Source organism: Myxine glutinosa, chromosome 6 (genome assembly GCF_964187855.1).
Source record: "Myxine glutinosa chromosome 6, kmMyxGlut1.1, whole genome shotgun sequence".
NCBI lineage: Eukaryota > Metazoa > Chordata > Myxini > Myxiniformes > Myxinidae > Myxine > Myxine glutinosa.
The window spans coordinates 4,310,512-4,335,393 of NC_136266.1; the positions used below are offsets into that span (position 1 = coordinate 4,310,512).

Below are 24,882 nucleotides of genomic sequence, written 5' to 3' on the forward strand. Positions count from 1 at the left end.
CATAAGAGCATAAAAAAATGCATAAGTGACAATAAAACGAAAAGACAAGATAATGTCGGATGGTATACACCTTATGTTTTGAGGTACATCGCTCGGACTACACAAATCGCGCGTTTGTCAACGAAGAATTCAAAGCGGAATGAAACATGGATGAGCCTCACTTAAAGTAGCAAAGTTGTCAGACACGAAGCAACGTTTTCTTGGGAGTCCTTTGCTTTCGGTCTCCCTAGTAAGTGTTTGCCCTTTCCCCGCACCTTTTACCGGCACCACGTACATCTTGGCGCCTGGACACCACATCTTGGCGCCTGGACACCGCATCATGGCGCCCGGACACCGCATCTTGGCGTCCGGACACCGCATCTTGGCGTCCGGACACAGCATCTTGGTGCCCGGACACCGCATCTTGGCGTCCGGACACCGCATCTTGGCGCCCGGACACCGCATCTTGGCGCCCGGACACCGCATCTTGGCGCCCGGACACCGCATATTGGCGCCCGGACACCGCATATTGGCACCCGGACACCGCATATTGGCGCCCGGACACCGCATATTGGCGCCCGGACACCGCATATTGGCGCCCGGACACCGCATATTGGCGCCCGGACACCGCATATTGGCGCCCGGACACCGCATCTTGGCGCCCGGCCACCGCATCTTGGCGCCCGGCCACCGCATCTTGGCGCCCGGACACCACATCTTGGCGCCCGGACACCACATCTTGGCGCCCGGACACCCTACTCGAGTGGGGAACGGGCGACTCTTCGGCTGCTCGGCCGGGGTGCCACGGCTATTAATTGATCGGCGTGTACGATCGATAGCCGAGCCGTAAAAAGATCCAAATTATCTTCTTTCCAAGTGTCATGTCCCGTCCCTCGGCCGAGCGCAAGCCCGACACGCCGGCACCGGCAGCGCCGCCCGAGCCCAAAGTGTCCGTGGGCTAAGTGCTTCGGATGACCCGTAAAACGCGTGCCGGGGTGAGCTTGCGGGCCGGGCATCAATATTTTACAGTGAGCTGTTAGCTCTTTCCTGGTGTCTCCTTCTCTCCATCCATCTGTGCCATTTTGATGCGCAATATTTAACGGTGCTAAATATAAAATGAAACCCTCCAGATATTTTGCAATCCATCACAACAATATTTTATAATGTAGGAGCTGCGAAACCAAAGCTGCTTTCACTCAGAAGTCCCAAAAGAAAATGTAGCACAGAGGCTAAGGGAAAACTGGGAATGGTGCCAATCATGACAACACCTGACCAACCTCGTTTTTTGGAGAGAAACAAGGAGTTTCCCAGAAATGGTGAAGACATCATGGCCGGGAAAGAGGAATAGTGAACGGATTTAGGCTTCAAACTTGCTCTCCTTGATTACTAACATTTCCCCTGGAGAGGTTTGTACTGTGGTCCAAATAGGTATTTGTTAATACGAGACAGGTGAATTTGTGTGCAGCTGCTGGTGCCACACCAAGAATGGTAGTGGATAATTACACGAGGTCACACAAGCCATTGTACAGGTGTAACACCGAACGTGCTTTGTGAAGTAGAGTGGTGAAATGAGGATTACTTCAACATAGTATGGGATAATGCTCATCAAATAATCAATTTCTATTAAAACAATTTCCCATCAATGGAAAACTAGAACGAGGAATTCGAAGTCAGGCAAACTCATGTGAAGCGGTTGCAAATGAGGATCGTTTACCTTGAAGTTTACAAGTTTACCTTGGCTGAGGATAACAGGAGTAAACGAATAAATCAGTTTGGGGCACCATCATACATGGTTAACAAATGTGAGCGTTGAGGATAGGGTGGCAATAGGAAACACTCGTCCCAGTTTTTGGATGTTGCGTTAGCCATTTTGCTTGTGCTACAATTAGCACAAGGTTTCTGACCTCTGCTACAATTATTAAACACGAGCCCTGAGGTCGTTGTCTTCTGCAGAACTTTAGAAACTGAAAAGGCTCGACCCACAGATGACCACCGTACAACCTACATACTAAGATTATACAATATTCCAAGAGTTCATCATCAGAACCAAGAATAATGAACCTTCCAAAACCAACCTGAAGAGCTGAACGTTTTTGTCTTAACAAGGTGATGATAATGTGGAAGAGGATATTAAAAGAAAGGGGGAGAGTAGGGAGGAAGAGGGAGAGTAGGGAGGAAGAGGGAGAGTAGGGAGGAAGAGGGAGAGTAGGGAGGAAGAGGGAGAGTAGGGAGGAAGAGGGAGAGTAGGGAGGAAGAGGGAGAGTAGGGAGGAAGAGGGAGAGTAGGGAGAAAGAGGGAGAGCAGGGAGGGAGAGGGAGGGTAGAGAGGAAGAGGGAGAGTAGAGAGGAAGAGGGAGAGTAGGGAGGAAGAGGGAGAGTAGGGAGGAAGAGGGAGAGCAGGGAGGAAGAGGGAGGGTAGGGAGGAAGAGGGAGAGTAGGGAGGAAGAAGGAGAGTAGGGAAGAAGATGGAGATTTTGGAGGAAGAGGGAGAGTTGGGAGGAAGATAGAGAGTTGGGAGGAAGATGGAGAGTTGGGAGGAAGAGGGAGAGTACAGAGGAAGAGGGAGAGTAGGGAAGAAGATGGAGATTTTGGAGGAAGAGGGAGAGTTGGGAGGAAGATAGAGAGTTGGGAGGAAGAGGGAGAGTTGGGAGGAAGATGGAGAGTTGGGAGGAAGATGGAGAGTTGGGAGGAAGAGGGAGAGTAGAGAGGAAGAGGGAGAGTAGGGAGGAAAAGGGAGAGTAGGGAGGAAGACGGATAGTTGGGAGGAAGAGAGAGAGCATGTGCTTTGTTGATTATACCAACATTAACGTTGAAAGTTGTCGTGTTGTAAAGTAAAGTTGTGGTAAAGTAAAGTTGTGTTGTAGAGTTGTAAAGTCGTGTTGTAAAGTTGTAAAGCAAAGTCGTGTTGTAAAGTTGTAAAGTAAAGTTGTGGTGTTGTAAAGTTGTAAAGTAAAGTCATGTTGTAGAGTTGTAAAATAAAGTTGCCATGTTGTAAAGTTGTAAAGTAAAGTCGTGTTGTAAAGTTGTAAAGTAAAGTTGTCGTGTTGTAGAGTTGTAAAATAAAGTTGCCGTGTTGTAAAGTTGTAAAGTAAAGTCGTGTTGTAAAGTTGTAAAGTAAAGTTGTTGTGTTGTAAAGTTGTAAAGTAAAGTCGTGTTGTAAAGTTGTAAAGTAAAGTTGTGGTGTTGTAAAGTTGTAAAGTAAAGTTGTGTTGTAAAGTTGTAAAGTAAAGTTGTAGTGTTGTAAAGTTGTAAAATAAAGTTAGCGTGTTGTAATGTTGTAAAGTAAAGTCGTGTTGTAAAGTAAAGTTGTCGTGTTGTAAAGTTGTAAAGTAAAGTTATCGTGTTGTAAAGTTGTGAAGTAAAGTTGTAAAGTAAAGTTATAGTGTTGTAAAGTTGTAAAGTAAAGTTATCGTGTTGTAAAGTTGTAACGTAAAGTTATCGTGTTGTAAAGTTGCAAAGTAAAGTTGTCGTGTTGTAAAGTTGTAAAGTAAAGTTATCGTGTTGTGAAGTTGTAAAATAAAGTTGTCATGTTGTAAAGTTGTAAAGTAAAGTTGTCGTGTTGTAAAGTTGTAAAGTAAAGTTGTCGTGTTGTAAAGTTGTAAAGTAAAGTTGTCGTGTTGTAAAGTTGTAAAGTAAAGTTGTCGTGTTGTAAAATAAAGTTGTCGTGTTGTAAAGTAAAGTTGTCGTGTTGTAAAGTTGTAAAGTAAAGTTGTCATGTTGTAAAGTTGTAAAGTAAAGTAGTGGTGTTGTAAAGTTGTAAAATAAAGTTGTCATGTTGTAATGTTGTAAAGTAAAGTCGTGTTGAAAGTAAAGTTGTCATGTTGTAAAGTTGAAAAGTAAAGTTGTCGTGTTGTAAAGTTGTGAAGTAAAGTTGTCGTGTTGTAAAGTTGTAAAGTAAAGTTATCGTGTTGTAAAGTTGTAAAGTAAAGTTACCGTGTTGTAAAGTTGCAAAGTAAAGTTATCGTGTTGTAAAGTTGTAAAGTAAAGTTGTGGTGTTGTAAAGTTGTCGTGTTGTAAAGTTGTAAAGTAAAGTTGTCGTGTTGTAAAGTTGTAAAGTAAAGTTGTCGTGTTGTAAAGTTGTAAAGTAACGTTGTCGTGTTGTAAACTAAAGTTGTTGTGTTGTAAAGTAAAGTTGTCGTGTTGTAAAGTAAAGTTGTCGTGTTGTAAAGTTGTAAAGTAAAGTTGTCATGTTGTAATGTTGCAAAGTAAAGTTGTCGTGTTGTAAAGTTGTAAAGTAAAGTTATCGTGTTGTAAAGTTGTAAAATAAAGTTGTCGTGTTGTAAAGTTGTAAAGTAAAGGTGTCGTGTTGTAAAGTTGTAAAGTAAAGTTGTCATGTTGTAAAGTAAAGTTGTCGTGTTGTAAAGTTGTAAAGTTAAGTTGTCGTGTTGTAAAGTTGTAAAGTACAGTTGTCGTCTTGTAAAGTTGTAAAGTAAAGTTGTCGTGTTGTAAAGTTGTAAAGTAAAGTTGTCGTGTTGTAAAGTTGTAAAGTAAAGTTGTCGTGTTGTCCAAGTAAACGTTAGAGAAGTCGTGTTACTCGTATAAAGATTACATGCAGCAATTTTCAAGGAGAGCACAAAATGGCCTGCACGTTTCGAGATAACTTTATCAATGTGACAAGGATGGGGAGGATGAGTGGATTGAATGTCAACAAAGTGATTCAAGTAAAAATAAAATATTGGAGGATTGTGAAAACCGAAATGATGCTTTTGTTGAATTGTTATTACCTACCAACGGCATGATCGGGTGGGCATACTCCAGGCGACTCCACCATGGCATCGGCGATGCGCTCACGTAGGCCCTCGTCAACCGGATCGGTAACCCCTCGACCGATGGCGCTACTGTCCGGCCAGCTGTGTGAAACTTCCAAGAGGAGACTGTTCTGCTCAAACATTCCTGGCACACACGGACAAACGACAGCACGCATAACAACCCGCACTACATACGGCGCACATGCACAACCTTTTTAAACCCAAGCTTTTTTTTTAAACACGCATTTTCAAATACTAGGATGAATACTACTAAGATTTCAAATACTAGGATGAATACTACTAAGATTTCAAATACTAGGGGGTGAAAAACATAACACCTTTGGGGGCGGAGGCATAAAAAAGAAAGTACAGGCCACTTTATACTGACACATAAGCTGCACAACACGAGGCCCAAATAACCTCAAAGTGTTTTAGGATCATGCCTCGGCTCAAAACTTCTGCTTCATCTCGGCCAATCCTTCACTTGTTCTTCAGTGAGGCAGCAGTAGGGGCTCTAGATTTGCCATCATATACACACTAGAGTCAAAACGTTGTACCTGAATCGATTCGGAGCACACCATAACCACACAAGAAAGGTCTGGTGAAGACCCACCTGTTGTCTAGAATGTCAGATAGAATAGAATAGAAGGCTATCTAGAATGTCAAACAGAAGTTAGTGTGGGAAACAGGACAGGTGTGTGTAAGCTCAGGGTAGAAGAGTGATTAAATGATATGCTCAGTGGGGGTTTTTTTTAGCTGCGACGAGCAGCTCTATGAGAGGACCGCGTTGTTCTTGTTGTTGGGGTGCCTTTTTGAATAGCGCATGCACACTAGTGCATGCGTATAATTTAATGACTGGTCGAAGTTGGTAGCGCATATTGCAACGGATATCCTCATGATTCTCCACGTCGCAGCTGGTGACCACACTGTGGTCATTTTTTCTTGTTTTCCAACAAGAGCGAGATTCATGGAAGATCAAGGTTAAATTGATGGTGGGTTAGCGGAGCAACGATTGGGCACAATTGGCACGAGAGTAACAAATAGGAAAGGAAAAGTGAGAGACAAAAGACGTAGAAAACACTGAAAGCAGCAAGTAAGAGGGTTGGGTTACGAAGGGTAAACGGGGATAATAAAGATCATGGGTCAGGTGTGCTTCCGGTCCCTCGAGCGAGGAGGCTTGCTTCGATCTCTCCACGACATCAAAGTTTGAGTATTTTCCCATTCGTGTCTTTGTCAAATTTCCACTGGTTATTTTATTGTGTATGTGTGTGTTATTGTGTGTTTCTAGTTAGTTTTGGTTTTGTAATTAATCGTTTTTTGTTCGCACCTAATGCAGGCTCCCTCCCCTCCCCCCCCCCCCCCCCGTCAGTATTTTGTGAATATAAGTTCTTTCCTTCATAGTACCTGCTTGTTTCTTTGATTTTCCTTTCTCCCCCCAACCTCTCACGAACATCTGACTGTTTGTCCAACGTTTAAAAAACGAAACAAACAAATAAACAACAACAAAAAAAATTCTTTATTAATTCTTTCTCTCCTCCCGGACACATGCTTGTTCGCTCTCCTCCTCGTCTCGACTTGTGCCCCGCCCCCTATATCTCGTTTTTTTCTTCCACCTCTGCTCCTTCTTTCTCAAATCCACGTCCTCACTTAGAGACTTTTTCCAGATTATTTTTCATGGTTTTGTTAAAATATTATTTAAATATGTTTAAACCACAGCCGTGATGCTGACGCCACCCTCCCCCCCCCCCCCCCCCAGAATTTCCATGTTTTAAACGTTTCCCAGTGTGTACCCTGGATTAGAATAGGTACACCGTATCCCTGCGTGTCGTAAGAGGCGACTAAAAGGGTTGGCGTCAGGAAGGGCATCCGGCCATAAAAACATTGCCTCAAAAAGAGAACCATGACAATTACAACTACATATGGGCAGGGTACAGCCTGAAGTGGAGATCGGTTTCTGAGGTTTGGGACATGGAATGTAGGGACAATGACAGGGAGATCAGGAGAAGTGGTGGAAGTATTGGTCAGAAGAAGAGTGGACATATGTTGTGTGCAAGAGACGAGATGGAAGGGAAGTGGTGTGAGAATGGTGAAGGGTAGGAAGGGACAGAAATACAGGTTTGTGTGGCAAGGGTGCCCGGAGGGTGTGAATGGTGTTGGTGTCCTGTTTTCTGAGGAGTTTGTAGACAGTGTGGTGAGTGTGACTAGAGTGAGTGATAGGTTGATGATAGTGAAAATGATGATTGGAAAGCTCTTGGTGAACGTCATCTCGGGATATGCTCCGCAGGTTGGTCAGAGCGATGAAGAGAAGGTCAAGTTCTGGTGTGCGATCGAGAAGCTGATGGAAAACGTGAAAGATGAGGAAGTTGTTGTGGTAGGAGGAGACCTGAATGGACATGTGGGAAGGAGTATGGATGGTTTTGAGGGAGTTCATGGGGGTTACGGATATGGTGTGAGAAATGGAGAAGGTGAAAGGATTTTGGAGTTTGCTGATGGAGCTGATTTGTTGATTTGTAATACTCAGTTCCAGAAAGAGGATAATAAGCTTGTTACATACACGTCAGGTGGGACGATGACAACTGTTGACTACCTGATGGTACGTAGGCGAGATAGGGGGCACCTCCGGGACACAAAGGTGATCCCGGGGGAGGAGGCTGTTTCACAGCACCACTTGGTTGTCTGCGACATAAGGGTGAAAGGTGCGAGGAGAGCTCGGTGGGTGAAGTACCAACCGAGAATGAAGGTGTGGAGGTTGAAAGAGGTGACAGTAAGGGAGGCATTAAAAGAGAGGCTGAGTAGGGTAGAGGATGATGTGGTTGAGCTTGAAAGTGGTTGGATGTCAATGAAAGCTAGTCTGTTGGGAGCCGTTGGTGAGGTATGTGGATGGACAAAAGGACCACCGAGGCACTCGGAAACATGGTGGTGGGATGATGAAGTTGGAAAGAGGATTGACAAGAAGAGGAAGAAGTTCAAGGAGTGGCAGAAGGCGTAGGGTACGGGAGCAGAAACAGCAGAGCATGAAAGTTATAAGGCAGCCAAGAAGGCTGCAAAGAAAGAGGTAGCAAAGACGCAGGAGGCATGTCGGAAAATGTTCGGAGAACGCTTGGATTCGGAAGAGGGTCAGAGAGCGGTATTCAGGATTGCAAAGCAGATAGCGAAAGAGAGGTGTGATGTGATGGGGGTGAGTTGCTTAAAGGATGAAGTGGGACAAATCGTTGTGGACCCAGATGGAATTAAAGGAAGATGGAAAAGATATATGGAAATGCTGTTGAATACAGAGAATGAATGGGATGGCAACATATAGAGTAACCCAGTTTTAGGACCGGCAGAGAAGATAACTGAGAAGGAAGTTGAGGAAGCGATAAAAGCAATGAAGAGTAGAAAAGCGGGACGGCCGACGGGAGTTGTTGGAGATATGTTGAAGGCAGCAGGAAGTTGGGGTGTGAAGAGAATGACAGAGATCTGTAATCTGGTGGTGAAAGAAGGCCGCATTCCAGTGGATTGGGAACTGAGTACCCTCGTCCCTCTATACAAGGGGAAAGGTGACCCTCTGGAGTGTGGCTCGTACTGAGCGATAAAGTTATTGGAGCATGGAATGAAGGTATTGGAAAGGGTGTTGGAGAGGAGGATAAGTAAGAAAGTGAAGAACGACGAAATGCAGTTTGGATTTATGCCAGGAAGAGGAACGACAGACGCGCTTTTCATTGTGAGGCAGTTGCAGGAGAAGTACATGGAGAAGAGGAAGAAGTTGTTTCTTGGGTTTGTTGATTTGGAGAAAGCATTCGATAGGGTTCCACGCGAAGTATTGACATGGGCATTGAGAAAGTTAGAAGTGGAGGAATGGTTGATCAGAGTAGTGATGGCAATGTACAAAAGAGCGCGCACAGCTGTAAGGACGAAGGACGGGAACAGTGGTGAGTTTGAGGTGAAGGTGGGAGTGCATCAGGGGTCGGTACTAAGGCCACTACTATTTGTAGCTGTGATGGAGGTGCTGGCTCAGAACGTAAAGGAGGGTTTACCGTGGGAGTTGTTGTATGCAGATGATCTGGTGTTGATTGCGGAAAGTATGGATGGACTGAAGGAAAAGATGAACAAGTGGAAGGAATGTATGGAGACAAAAGGTCTGAAGGTGAATATCGGAAAGACGAAGGTGATGGCAAGTGGTAAAGCATGTGGTGAGGTGGAAAGACCTGGGAAGTGGCCCTGTGCTGTGTGTAGGAAGGGTATCGGAGTGAACTCCATTCAATGTACAATGTGCGCTGAGTGGGTTCATCAAAAATGTAGTGGTTTGAGAGGGTCATTAACCAGTGTGGCAGCTACATTCAAATGTAAGGTGTGCACAGAGGGAGCTGCAGATGGAGGAAATGTTGAGTTGGATCTTGGAGACGGCGTGAAGCTGGAAGGTGTGAAACATTTTGCTACCTCGGAGACGTGCTGAATGGAGAAGGTGGATCAGACTTGGCAACGGTTGCTCGAGTGAGATGTGCATGGAAGAAGTTTCGGGAACTGAGTGGCGTGGTGATGAGGAGGGGAGTGTGGTTGAAGCTGAAGGGAAAGGTGTATGCTGCATGTGTGAGAAGTGTTATGATTTATGGGAGCGAGACATGGGTAATGAACGTAGAGCAGCAACGAAGGTTGGAAAGGGTGGAAATGCGAATGGTTCGATGGATGTGTTACGTGGTCCCCTCGGTGACTACCTGGTCTCGGTGACCCCCGGACCGTGAGAGGAACTTCGCCAGACAGTGGTATTATATATGCGCTTTCGCAACGCAATCCCTAGGAATTCCACCCAAGAGAAAACTGATTTTCAATGATATATTTCAATGGTAATGGATACCATACAATTTCAATGATACAATCAAGGATATATTCCCCGAGCAATCCACCATCCACAATTCACACTCAACAATCAATCCCCTAGATGATTAAGATGGCCATCTTACATACGTGTGTCCCCTTTTGTACTCACGACCCCCTTTGGTCTCTGTCCCTCACAATGTCTCTGGGCCCCTCCTGACCAAGATGATGGTCGGCTTCGCCGCACTCGGGCGGTTGAACGAACCCCGGGTGGACGTTTTTCCACCGGGCATGTATCGTACCGGGAACCAAGGTTGTAGCCCCCTCTTGGCCACGCGAAGCGGGTACTGTACAGCAGGCAAAAGCCACACGCCGCTTGCAACGCGTGTTAGGCCCCAACGTGCGACCCGTACGCGTCTTTGTAGACGGTGCCGCGAACGGTGCCAGACGCTGGGTCGGTGCACGGCCACACGGCAGCTTGACGTGTCCACCGGGCAGGTATCCGTCCCGGTAACTCCTCTCGCCAGACGGGCTCGGGAACGCCGCTTTTCCACACGGCTCAATATCGATCCCACCTCTCGTCGGAGCGGGGCGAGGAAAAAGAATCCTCGTCGCTTCTCTCGACCTCGTGTCTTTCCTCTTCCGTTTCCGGTCTCTTTTTCCAGAAGGGCTCCTGACCCTCCAACCACAACAACCCTTAATCGACTACACATTGATAAGCAAAGACCTGAATAGTAATTCACATACATTCCCATAAATATGTAACACTCCCCCCCTTCAAGAAAGAAAGTTTGAACCCAGCGAAAACTTTCTTTGCCGGCCAACTTGGATAAACAAACCAGATAACTCAACCCCTCCCACATTATCAGTTCCCCCCGGGCACAGTTATCACTTAAAAATAAAGCAACGAAATTTCACACAACCCCCAGAGATTTTCAAAGGTAATTCACTCTGGACAAAGCACCAGCAACGACAATGTCCCTGCCCTTTACCTGTTCAATTTCCCGTTGGACTCCTGCCAAGCCAAACTCCATCTCATGACCCTCTGACTTGGACTGTCAGTTTCTTGTGAATGAAGGTTAAGGGGTTGATCAAAGATCCAAAGTTAAGCAACTCGATAGCACTTTTTCCGGGAGGCCAAGCCGAGTATTCACTACATGGATGCCTTTAGGAACGTGGAGTTCACGGTTAGTCCGTGCATGAAAGTTCACTACATGGACGCCTTTAGGAACGTGGCGTTCACGGTTAATCCGTGTAGGAATCTTGGCTCGGCGGCTCCGCCGCATTCAGTGCTTCAGCTTTTCAGAACTTCCCTAATAATTATGGTGGGACTGCTTGTCACTGTAGTCCCATGAATAGCGGTCTCCTTCTCGGCCACTACTTGGACAATCCTTCCTTCGGGAGCTGCCGTAACTCAGGGAGCCTCCATAATAATATTGATTGCGGCCACCACCAAAACTACCGCCCAGTTGTACTCTCCTGTAGACCTCTCGACGCCTACGAAATGCCTTCCCTACTGTTATGGTCCGACCCTCCAAATCCTTGCCATTCCAATTCTTCTCTGCCTCTCTAGCGTCTTTTGTGCTTGCAAACGTGACAAAGCCGAACCCTCTTGACTGTTGCGTTTCCCTGTCTCTTACCAACCGCACTTCCACCAGCGGCCCATATCTGTTGAAGACAGAGGTCAGAACTTCTTCCTCCGTTTTGAAGTTCAGTCCCCCTACAAATAACTTGGTACTTTTGTCGCCATCCCGAGCTGGTGTGGTGTTATTTTCCCTGCTGGGCTCTTTACCAACCCTCAGGTTACCATAAACTTGACCCCCGGCCAAATCATTCCCGATAACCACAGATACACCCTCTACAGGAAGTGTGGCTTGTAAACCGACGGTGACCGGTCCTGACACCAAATCGGACTCCAAATGGATGACATGAAGTGGAGCACTAACACCGCCCCCGATCCCCTGTAAACGAACACTATCCCCCGTTGCCGTCTCCTCGGACCATGGCAAAATGCCTTCAAGCATTAAAGATTGATGTGCTCCTGTGTCCCTCAATATCCTAACCGGTCTCCGGTTAGTCGAGGCTCCATCCAGTGACACAAACCCCTCTGAAATAAATGGTTGGTAACCCTTTTGATGGCGATTTCTCACAATGGCCATTGCATTTGGAGTCGTAATAGTCGGACTCCGCTCTGGGTCTTCCCTTTTCATGCGGTAACAACTGGACATCAAGTGTCCAGGTTTCTTGCAAAAAGCGCAAGTAGGCCCGGAGGAAAAACTCGTGGTGTGCCTCGGGCCCCCCGAAATATAAGTTTGTCTTGGGCCCGCATCCCTCTGATTTCGAACAGGTGGGGTATCCGCGTTGTCCCCATAATCCTCTCGAGGCCGCCGCCATGTATTGTCGTTCTCCGCACCTGCTGTTCCCCACCTCCCCTGCGGAGATCTAGGCGAGGAGTTAGGTTCGTGGACCCCTATTCGGTGGGTTAAGGCATAATCATCTGCCATGGTGGCTGCGTCCCACAACTTTGGTACTTTCTTTTCCTGCAGGTACACTTTGATGTCCTCGTGGACACACTGCTGAAATTCCTCCACCAGGATCAAGTCACGCAATGTTTCGAAGTCTTTCCCGACTCCTTTTGACTCACACCACCGATCAAACATGTTTTCTTTCACTCTGGCAAACTCCACATGGGTCTCACTCTCCCTCTTCCTGGCATTCCTGAATTTTTGCCTGTAAGCTTCCGGAACCAACTCATGCTTTGAGGATGTGCTTCTTCAGTACCTCATAATCTGCACATTGGTCCATTGGTAGCGCCGAATAAATCTCTTGAGCTTTTCCCACCAGCACACTTTGCACTAGTATGGTCCAGGCCTCCTCCGGCCAGTTTAATTGTCGAGCCACTTTCTCAAAGTGTGGAAAAAATTTTGCGACTTCCTTTTCACTGAACGGTGGAACCAGCCTCACATGTCTGCCCACATCCCAGGTTTTCTGGTTAGGTGTCGACCCCGTCAGCAAGGGTGGTGCCTCTCCCCGTTCTCTCATTAAATCCAGCTCCTTGAATTTAATCTCTTGCTGAAGCGCCAGATCACGTTCCTTCAACTCCCTTTCGGCTTTTCTCTCCTCTGCTTCGAGTTCCCTGGCAGCTCTCCTCTCCTCTGCTTTTCTCCCTTCTAACCTTTCCTGGAGTTCTCGTTCCACTCTCCTTTCCTCTGCTTGTTTCTCTTCTCTCCTCTCTTCTGCTTTCCTTTCTTCTTCTGCTCTTTCCTTTTCTGCTTTCCTTTCTTCTTCTTTTAACCTTTCCTGGAGTTCTCGTTCCACTCTCCTTTCCTCTGCTTGTTTCTCTTCTCTCCTCGCTTCTGCTTTCCTTTCCTCTTCTGCTCTTTCCTTTTCTGCTTTCCTTTCTTCTTCTTTGATCCGTTCCTGGCTCCGTAATTGCAACTCCAGTTTCCGGAGCTCAACATCTTCTGGTTCTTCGGGTAGCCACTCCCAGGCTAACTCGTCCCATGTTCCTAATCCCACCATAGATTGTATCACCGTGGCCTGCAACTCTGCCTTCCTCAAATTAGTTCGGACCTCCAAGTTAAAATGTTTGGCCAATTTCAAGAGGTCCGACTTTAGTAACGCTCGGAACTGTGCCTCACTCGGGGTTACCGCAAAGTTCTGTGCCACAAACGCCATGGTGCCTATCGTTAACACCTGTTAACCTTCACCCAATACTTTACCCCCAATTTCCCCAAAAATTTACCAATTAATACTTAATTAATAAATTTTAATTAATAAAAATATTATTTTATACAATTTTAGATCCCGGACGTAGACCCAATTGCGAATCCGCAAATCGTAATTTGGACGAGCCCCCAATTCTGTTACGTGGTCCCCTCGGTGACTACCTGGTCTCGGTGACCCCCGGACCGTGAGAGGAACTTCGCCAGACAGTGGTATTATATATGCGCTTTCGCAACGCAATCCCTAGGAATTCCACCCAAGAGAAAACTGATTTTCAATGATATATTTCAATGGTAATGATACCATACAATTTCAATGATACAATCAAGGATATATTCCCCGAGCAATCCACCATCCACAATTCACACTCAACAATCAATCCCCTAGATGATTAAGATGGCCATCTTACATACGTGTCCCCTTTTGTACTCACGACCCCCTTTGGTCTCTGTCCCTCACAATGTCTCTGGGCCCCTCCTGACCAAGATGATGGTCGGCTTCGCCGCACTCGGGCGGTTGAACGAACCCCGGGTGGACGTTTTTCCACCGGGCATGTATCGTACCGGGAACCAAGGTTGTAGCCCCCTCTTGGCCACGCGAAGCGGGTACTGTACAGCAGGCAAAAGCCACACGCCGCTTGCAACGCGTGTTAGGCCCCAACGTGCGACCCGTACGCGTCTTTGTAGACGGTGCCGCGAACGGTGCCAGACGCTGGGTCGGTGCACGGCCACACGGCAGCTTGACGTGTCCACCGGGCAGGTATCCGTCCCGGTAACTCCTCTCGCCAGACGGGCTCGGGAACGCCGCTTTTCCACACGGCTCAATATCGATCCCACCTCTCGTCGGAGCGGGGCGAGGAAAAAGAATCCTCGTCGCTTCTCTCGACCTCGTGTCTTTCCTCTTCCGTTTCCGGTCTCTTTTTCCAGAAGGGCTCCTGACCCTCCAACCACAACAACCCTTAATCGACTACACATTGATAAGCAAAGACCTGAATAGTAATTCACATACATTCCCATAAATATGTAACAGATGTGTGGAGTATCGTTGAGAGAGAGGAAGACAAATGATGAATTGCGAAAGATGATGGGAATAGAGCCTGTGATTTATGCTGTGAAGAGGAACAGGTTGAGATGGTTTGGTCATGTGTTGAGGAAGGATGAAAGTGACTGGTTGAAAAGAGTGATGGGAATGAATGTAGAAGGAAGTAGAGGGCGGGGAAGACCGAGAAAGACTTGGCTAAAGATGGTGGAAGAAGAAATGCGGGCAAGGGGGTTAACAAGGGGAGATGCAGAAAATAGGGCAAGATGGACAAGATTGTCATGGGGACCGCAAGGCTAACCCCCGCTCTAGTAGGGAGAATGGCCTTTAAAATGCATGTTGTTGTTGTTGTTGTGGTCAGGATGGGGGATAACACGAGGTGGCAGTGCTTGAAGCTTTGGAGGAAAGAATGGGAAAGAACATCCTCTGGAAGTTAGATAGACGGGAGAAGTGTTCAATAGATGGGAGAGTGAGGAATACAAGAAATGAGTGTGCAGTTAGCCTGGATTTGGAAAATGTAACTTGGAGAGGGTTATGGAAGAACGAATGCATCCTGGAATTATTGTGGAAGGTCGGAGGACTAAGAGAGCAGAGGAAGCAATGTTAGAGAATGGACGGTATAAAACAGAGAGAATGTGACAGTAACAGACCCAGTGCTTGGACAACATCAATAAATTTGGAGATTCAATAAATTTGAGAGTTTTAGATTCTACAAAAACCACAATAGACCGATGTTGGGGCACCAGCTCATATCAGAGAGCATTACTCCATGAGCTCTAGATAAATGTCTTGTAGACTGTGAGGACGATGATTTCCCAAGGGAAGACTGATCTACGGAGCAGTTGGTAACCCTAACCCTAGTTTGCGGTTGGCGTTGGAGGCCTTGCTATGTGGTCAGCCCAGGAAAGGTTATGAGTGACGGAGAAGCCGAGAAGTCCAAGAAACTGAACCTCTTCCAGTGGATGACCAATTAAATAGGTGGGTTCGTTTGACGATCCATCCGGAGCTAGGTGAGATCCAGACGCACATGATCCACATCCAGACGCACATCCAGGTGAGAGATATTCAAGAGACGTTCAGGTAAATATAGAGAATTGAAAACAAAAACGGATGCATTATCGAGGCTCATGGAAGAGCATGAGCAGAATGGAATGGAACAAACTGGAAAGTGGGAAAACACCAACTGCAGAGTATAAGTGTAAGTGACATCAAAGGGAGGAGGAGAAGGACATGGGGGATGGAAAAGCTGCACACAAGCTGAATGAAACACAGCGAGAAGAGGAAGGGGGAAGCAGGGATGAAACATAAAAGAAACAAATCAACCAACAACTAACAAATTAAAAGCGGTGAGGGAGAGTGGGGAAATCACAATAACCTAGAAAAAGGGAGTGTTTTGGGAATGTGGTCATTTGGGGTTGCGCAATTGTCTTTTAACCTCCACCACCCAAGGTGCATGGAGGTTATGTTTTCATCCCTGTCTGTGTCTATTACTTGGCCAATTTTTTTTTTTTGGACAAGTATGTTGATCACACTGGTTTGTGTGTGTGTTTGTGTTGTGTTTGTGTGCGTGTGTTGTGTTTGTGTGCGTGTTTGTGTGCGTGTTTGTTGTTTGTATGTGTGTTGTGTTTGTGTGTGTGTGTTTGTGTGTGTTGTTGTTTGTGTGTGTGTGTTTGTTGTGTTTGTGTGTGTTGTTTGTGTGTGTGTGTGTGTGTGTGTGTGTGTATGTGTGTTGTGTTTGTGTGTGTTGTTTGTGTGTGTGTTTGTGTGTGTTGTTTGTGTGTGTTGTTTGTGTGTTTGTTGTTTGTGTGTGTGTGTTTGTTGTGTGTGTGTGTGTTGTTTGTGTGTGTTGTTTGTGTGTGTGTGTGTGTGTGTGTGTGTGTTGTGTGTTTGTTTGTTTGTCCGCTCACTTCTACTTGTCTACAGGTCACAATTCTAAACCGATCTTCACGAAACTTCACCAAATGGAAGAGTTGGTGGTCTGATAGAATCCTATTTATTACGGCGTAGCCCATAGGGCAAAGCTGTCGAGGACAGTGTTTGTCCGTCTGTATGTATGTCCCTGTATAACGATCAGAGCGGAGGATATATTTACATGGCAGGGTTATGTGATTACGTCTGACGTCATTACGGCGGTTGACTCTCCACACACCGCCCCTTTGATTTATATGCTGTTCATGCCGAACATATCGTCGAACCTGTCATATATCACAATCGCCATGCTCTACCTTTACGTTTTTCATTCAGTGTGAAACACAAACAAACCGATTGTTAAAATGACCATCAAATATCGAAAGCATCGGCGTTACGTCTCTTCCAACAAAACAGTACGTAACCAACCCTTGTGGGTATAATCTAGATCACACTAGATCTTCCCTCAGTTCTGTAAGTAAAACTTGCCTCACGCATGTCTGGATTCCTCCAAATTTATTTGTTTAATGTTATAAAAAGCATTAGCGACTGTTTAAAAAACGAATCATGTGTGTTGTGGTTTATAATATGTTACAAGGCCGGCTACGCCGCTGTTAGACTTTCGGTCTTGTTTTTAGGTCAAAAGGTCAACATAGGCCAAAGGTCAACCACTTTTCCTCGAATCTCTAAAATCCTCAATTTTCATCCGATTGACTTGAAATTTGAATAGGATTTGCATATCAGCGAACTGAAACCAACAGCTAACTATTTTTGAGTTTAACATTGGCCAAAAGGTCAACATTGGCCAAATTTCAGAAACTGTTGATTTTCATCCGATTAACTTAAAATTTGAAGACGATTTGCATATCAGCGAACTGAAACCAACAGCTAACTATTTTTGAGTTTAACATTGGCCAAAAGGTCAACATTGGCCAAATTTCAGAAATTGTTGATTTTCATCCGATTAACTTAAAATTTGAAGACGATTTGCATATCAGCGAACTGAAACCAACAGCTAACTATTTTTGAGGTTAACATTGGCCAAAAGGTCAACATTGGCCAAATTTCAGAAATTGTTGATTTTCATCCGATTAACTTAAAATTTGAAGACGATTTGCATATCACGTCACAGAATTCGACGACCAATTATTTTTGAGTTTAAAAGGATTCTCTACTGAGCGGCGTTCTACTTTGTTCTGTTTTGCCCAAGTGTCGCTCCATGAGTGATTTTTCATTTGTCTGTTTGTGAACAAAATATCTCAAAAAGTTGTGGACGGATTCGGACCAAATTTGGCAGAGATGTAGCGTATGTCACAAGGAGAAAACGATTCGATTTTGGTGAAGATCCAGATTCGGATCCGGCTATTGAATTTTCTAAGTGATTCTTCACCATTGGGAGATGGGACCAAAGACCATACATAGCAGGATATCTCAAAAAGTTGTGGACGGATTTGGACGAAACTTGGTGGACGATTTGGTTCGGTGAGAAGAACAAGCTGATTAGATTTTGGTTCAGGTCCGAATCCAGATCCGGCTTATCAGTGGATACAAAACATAAAGTGTTCAGCCTGGCGGAGGTACATGCTCTACCGAGTGCTCTTCTAGTTTATACCTGTATTAATTAGAGCTATTTCCCAAGACTTGCCAGGATTCTACAAAAAACAGACAAGTTGGAGAAAATCATTTATATTCATCCGATCACATTATGAATGAAATAACACCTTGCATCATCAAGTGACGGTTTAGCATTTAATGATGAAATTATATATTACTAGGGCATGCCCGTACTATATCTATATCTAAAATTATATCCCCCCCTCTATTTACATGAAATGGTTTGGTCCATGAAATGTTTTGGTCCATTCGCAACGCCAAAGCGAACGGCGAACGCTTTACATGAAATGGTTTGGTGCATGAAATGTTTTGGTCCATTCGCAACGCCAAAGCGAACGGCGAACGGCTTGCGAGTACAGTGACAATCCCCCCGGGGTTTTTATTAGTTTTAAAACATAGTTTAACGCCAACATAGCGCCAACATAGTTTGCAAACGTGAAATAAATGAATACGCTCTCAAATGTGCCATCCGAGGCAGAGTGTGTCCGCCACGTTCGGCACACGCGATAGCTCGCTGCTCTCTGATTGGTTGAATCGTTTTTTGGACATAGCTCGGTAAGTAATTGTCCGATTAATATGAAACCTTGAAAAGGCACATCCTCGGGTCCCCAGCAATATACCTGGCAAGTTTAAAGTATATCGGACCCGTGGTTGTCGAGAAACAGCGGTCACAGACAAACGTACAAACAAACAAACACACAGAGATTACTGGAATTATAGATAGATTTCCTGCCTGACCCCTCGTCCCATAAACAAAGACTTTTTCGTCATCACCAAAATGCCCTTCCGTTGCTTCAGACAACATTTGTACCACCCTTCAGCTGTTCTCCGCAACACCCTTCATAACGTGCAGTTAAAAAAGGGAAACTTAAACAAATGCCTGTCTTCCCAACATATGGCCATTGAGAACCAGTAATGATGGCATTGACCCCATCAAAGACCGGGCTTTGTGCTATCAAAGTGCATCACCACAAAATAACAGTGGGTAAACTATAAGAGCACTCGGTAGAGCACACACCTCCACCAGGCTGAACACTTTATGTTTTGTATCCCATTGATGGGCCAGATCTGGATTCGGACCTGAACCAAAATCTAATGGACTTGTTCTTGTCACCAAACCAACTCGTCCACCAAGTTTAGTCATAATAGTAGGGGAGCTCCCAATAGAGTTCGTGACCATTTTCCCGTGATCAAGGTTTGAAGGTTGATTTTGAAAGATAAAAATATATATAAAAAAATAAGCTTGGGTATCTTTTTTTAAAATGCGGGCTAACTCGGCCAGAGGACAAAATCCAAGATGTCCGCCAAAACCGCGAAATCGGGCATATTTCCGCCTACGTGAATGCTACATATACATATTGGGTGTCCATATGTGGGTTTTTCTGGGCCCAGATCTTGCATCTTACATCAGTCAAGTGATATTGTGACTTAAAATGATATTAAATGATTAATGTTGACCAAAATCCAAGATGGCCGCTGCAAAAAACCATGTATTGTATATGTTCATAATTGTGCATACCATAGATTCATCGCTGGCGTCTAAATACAGTTTTACATGACTAGTGTTTTCATTTATAACCTTATTGTTACTATGAATGACTTTTTGAGCAGGTAACGAACCAAGATTGCTGCCTTATCTACAAGATGGTTTGATTAAGTTTCACAGGTATTTGTTCACAGGTAGTTGTTAGTATTAATTTCCAGGGAGTACCAGGGTGGACAATGGATCAAGGCATTACAGTTAAGTATATTCAACTAATAATAGTTAAAATATTAGTTAAGTCCCTTTCTTTAAGAGATAAAGATCTGTCCTGTTCAATATTTAAGTTCAGTTAAGTATTAACATCATTCATATCATGCTGTCTGATGTACGGTATGTACAGTAAGTAATAGGTTTTATTTTTCATTGCAGAGTATACCATGGCGACACCACCCATTCAAGGAAAGAAGAGAAAGAGTGAAGATGAGGACCAGCCTCCAGGACTATCAAGCTCCAGTGAGTGTATCCTCTGTCATAAGCATTGTGATGAGGAAAAGAGTAGCTTAAGCCCAGAAGCCTGGCAGCATCTCCAACAACAAGCAGAACGATGGAGAGGATTGGACAAATATGGTCAAGTCTTTGATGCAGTGCCATGGCACAATGGACCAGCTGGAATATATTTCCACAAACTGTGTAAAGTTCAACTGGCCAGTAACTATAAATTGGAGCAGGCACTAAAGCGACAAAAGAAATGTTTTGAAACAGAAATCTCTCGCAGCGATGATGTAGCTGACGAAGCACCTGGACCATCTTGCGCTCAGAGACAATCACGATCACAAACCGGTATTATACAAGACAAACATTTGTGTATTTGGTGTATGAAGGGAGAAGACCTGAAACACCCTGGACGGGACAAGTGGCACATCATGCAACAAATGGATGCATGGCATGTCTTCAAAGGTCACACAGTCCATCTGGACGACGAGAATATGCGGGATCGCATTTTGACACTGATTGATTCCACGTCAGATCCATTTGCCACAGAGATCCGCTACCATCGGTCATGTTGGACGAAATACATCAAAGTCCATGATTATAATGATCAACATTTGCACATGCACAATGTACGACTGGCAGAAGTACGTCAAATGTTTTTCAAACATGTGCGCACTGTAATTTTTGAAAGACATGAACTCCGAACACTACAGAGCCTTCTACAAGACTACACGCAAATGCTGGTGAACTTTGGCATGACTGTGAACACTGTGAAGTCTAGCACAATAAAATCTATGCTCCAAACGGAATTCAGCGACCAAATTGGTTTCCACGAAAGAGTTACAAAAAACAAGAGCTCAATGGTTTTTGACACGTCAGCTGGTGGAACATACATAGAAGCTGCTGTAAATTGCCTAGGTGCAACTGATGACCAACTCGTCTCAATTGTAGCGCAACGAATTAGAGCTGAAGCAGCAAAAGTATCGCCAATGATCTGGCCACCTCACATTGACGATTTACTCAATGAGGACGAAACAAGCAGCCTACTGAAACAGCTCATTTCCCGTCTAAAGTCTTCAAAACCTCAGCGTGACCTTGATATGGAGGATGACGACTCTGCAGTTATCGCTTTGACTGCCTTGCTCTCTTCATATATGACAGGCAAACGAACTTCATTTGGAACAAGGTTGTCTGTTATGATACACGGACTAACCAGAAGCCGGGAACTTGTCTAGTTATTGAAAAAATTCTCAATTGGGATCAGCTACAAAGACGTGCTACATCTCTATGATGCTTGGGCCAAGTACGATATTGAGCAGAACAAAGCATGTCCAGAGGAGCTTGCACTGGGTATGCCAGGGACAGCAGTAATGGACAATGATGACTTTTCTGAGGACACGCTAACTGGCGCGAACACTTCACACCGTACAAATGTTATGTTTGTCCAGCCACTTGATTTGGTTCATGCTCCAGAGGAATCGGCCCCAGAATTAACAATTCCCAAGTCTAAAGAAATGAAGCATCTTTGCATCGATCAGCATAAAGTCCATCCTTACAAGACTGTCCAGCGTGGAGCTCCAAGTATGCGAACAGGTGTTGACATTACTCCTTCAGATACTAAAGTCCAGAGGCAGCGAGGACTCATTCATGCCATGGCACGTCTAGATGAGACTCATACACCACCTGCACCATGCAGTCAAACAGTTGGGGGATTTGCAGGTTTCCAGTCAACAGTTCAGCCGCATGTTGTCAAAAGCAAGCCGTATTACTTCTTGACTTTTCCAAATCCTCCTGGAAAATCTGTAGTGCACGAAATAATGTGCCGGATGGTTGATGCAGCAGGCAAAAAGAACATGCCCTACATCCAGTTGGTAGGAGATCAACCAGTGTATGCCTTGATAGTGCAAATGAGATACGAACACCCTGATAAATTCAGTGTCGTGTTGCCTTCTATGGGCCCATTTCATATTCACATGTCTTACATTTCTGCCATGAATAAGCGTTTTCACGGGTCTGGCTTGTCTGACATCCTCGTTGCGGCAGATGTTATTGCAGAAGGGTCTGTGGACCAGGCATTACGGGGCAAACACTACAAGAGGAGCATACGATGTCTCCGATTGATGTATGAAACTCTGCTGAGAAGAATCATACAACAGTCACTACAGAATGGGGGAAGCATCTCAGATGAACTTGAAGCTCACTTGACTGTCCTGCGGAATCCTTCCTCAACAGCAGAAGAACGGCAGGAATGTTATGCACTTCTGGAAGCCAACCAAGAGGTTATTTCATTGGTGGCAGATGAGTTCAATAGAATTGAGGAGTCCGGTGGTTCAATGGCAAAGTACTGGATCACATTTATGGAGATGACTGAAATATTGATGATGAATCTGCATGCGTTGAGAATCCAGAACTGGGAACAATTCAAGTCGACATTACGTTTAATGCTACCATGGATCCAGATTTATGACGACGATAAATATGGACGGTGGTTGGTTGAGTATTGGCTGGAAATGGAATCCCTCCCAGAGGATGTAGCACAATACATGCGAGATGGCTTATTTGCTCAATCCATGTCGGGAAAGCCTTACTCATGTTTGCCATTGGATCTCTGGATCGAGATGACAATGAACAAGGGTTCAAAGATGAAAGCTGGCTGGCTCAAAATTTTGAAGAACGAAAAGATGCTGCTGTCACATTCCCGAAATGCTAACAATGTTAATAGAGTCCGATCCTCACTGCATGATCTTGCCAGCACATCAGAATCAAAACGACATCACAGTGAAAATGCTCCCACTCGCATGAAGGAAGACGAACAAGCTGTACAAGATATTAACAACTGCATCACTGAATTCGGCTGTGACCCTTTCAATGAAGAAAACAAGGTCTTGAAATCACTACAGTCTGGAATGGTAGCTTCTGATGACCTCATTCAAGATTTTGAATCGGTCCACACCGATGGCGAGAAATGCTTGAAGGCATTCTGTGAAGACAGAATGTTCAGCAGCAACAAACCTTTCCATGCAAGCATTCACAGGAATTTGAGACGGAACTTCAGCAACCCACCTTCAGTCAAGACTGGCGAGCGCATCATGAAGTCAGACGCAATGGAGAACAGAGCGATGGCAGCAGTTGTCTCACTTGCTGAAAATGACACCGAAAATTTCACCTTGTCAGAGATAATGTCGTACCGAGTCACAGATCTATGTCTGCCAATATTCAATATCAACGGCACCATGAAAAAAGTGCAAAAATCTAAGTTGGTAGAAAAATTCAAGCTACATGCGTTGGAACCAACACCAGACAAGTACACGGCGATCCTGGACATGGGATTTATATGGCGTTTGTCTACGCCATCGGTAGAAGACAGGGAAAAGGCTGATGGAATTTCCTACACCTGGGGAGACTACGCATCGAAGGTGTTCGCCGTCATTATGAGCAGACATAAATATGCATCACAAGTTGTGTTTGTCAATGACAGATATGATGTTTCCCTGACCGTCAAGGATAGCGAACGCAAGCTTCGAAAAAGCACTTCTGGATTTTCAGATGGCTCCAAGAATGTATTTTTCAAGCAGTCGGACAAATTCCCATCTGCCAAAGGATTTCAAGACTTCTTCCACAATGCAACAAACAAGCAGCACCTACAGATCTTTCTCAGAAACGAGTTCAGCATGTTGTACCGAAACTATTCTAACACTGAATTTGTCTACTGCGTTGGGCCCACATGTGTCAATCTATCGACAGGTTTGCCTGTTACAGACTTCCAGTGTGAACAGTTAGAAGCAGACACATGCATGTTCTTCATCTACTCACAAATACGTAAAGCTGGAATAGAAACACCTGTTATCATCGACGCAGAAGATACGGACGTGCTTGTATTGGCATCGTATGTTGCTCATAGAACTGAAGGGGTGCTCGCAATGAAGTACAAAAAGCAGTTCATAGATTGTACAGCTTTCTGCCCGAAGGAAATAGCAGATATCATAGTTCCTCTTCACGTCCACAGCGGCTCAGACACAACAGCAGCATTCTTTGGACATGGGAAGAAAACCATCTTCGACATATCATCCACTTCACCTGAAGCTAGAGCGTTCCTCAGTGAAGTAGGGAAACACCTACCGGTCCCTCAGCAGGTGCTTGATCATATGACGCTGTACACAATACGGTACATATACAAGGACAAACAAAGTACCACTCTGTGTGATGCTCGGGCCAGGAAGTGGCGACAAATGAAAAGGAAATCAATACTGCGGCTTCCACCAGACAAAGAATCCCACGATTTGAAAGTCAAGAGAGTGAACTATCAAACCTACGTGTTGCTCAACTACGAAAAACCTGATGCGCCACCGTCTCCTTTATCTCATGGCTGGCATCTCGAGGAAGGCATGTGTCTTCCATTGAGGTACATTCACCCAGCACTCCCAGAAAAACTAACTCAGGCTTTGGAAAGCAGCCCAACTATGGATGATCCAGTCGAGTCTGGGTCCGAGACGGACGATTCGGACAGTGAATAACAATTTCAATCTATCCAACACAAACAAACTGTTATAACAACTATTGTCATTTTCAACCCTACCGTATATGCTACTTGTGCAATGTGTATCACTGCTTGTAAATGTAATGTCATGTCACTGTAAATATAATAAAACAAAATAGAGAAAGATAAATTCTTTCTTACTGATTGCAAATGAAAACCTTGAACATTGTGTCAAATAAAAGACGTTGCAATAGATACAATGTACAGTAGCCATAACTGCTTATCTAACGGGCGAGAGGCAGCCATCTTGGCTCGTTACCTGCTCAAAAAGTCATTCATAGTAACAGTAAGGTTATAAATGAAAACACTAGTCATGTAAAACTGTATTTAGACGCCAGCGATGAATCTATGGTATGCACAATTATGAACATATACAATACATGGTTTTTTGCAGCGGCCATCTTGGATTTTGGTCAACATTAATCATTTAATATCATTTTAAGTCACAATATCACTTGACTGATGTAAGATGCAAGATCTGGGCCCAGAAAAACCCACATATGGACACCCAATATGTATATGTAGCATTCACGTAGGCGGAAATATGCCCGATTTCGCGGTTTT

At 44.8% G+C, this 24,882-nt stretch overlaps 1 protein-coding gene across 1 annotated transcript in view; it reads right to left on the reverse strand.

Moving 5' to 3' along the window:
* The window catches only part of BCAS3 (BCAS3 microtubule associated cell migration factor), a 232,449-nt gene that overhangs the window by 11,382 nt on the left and 196,185 nt on the right, over window positions 1-24,882 (reverse strand). The window contains exon 24 of the mRNA XM_078779523.1: window positions 4,707-4,871. Coding sequence (XP_078635649.1) covers window positions 4,707-4,871 — 165 coding nt within the window. The remainder of the gene's footprint in view (window positions 1-4,706; window positions 4,872-24,882) is intronic.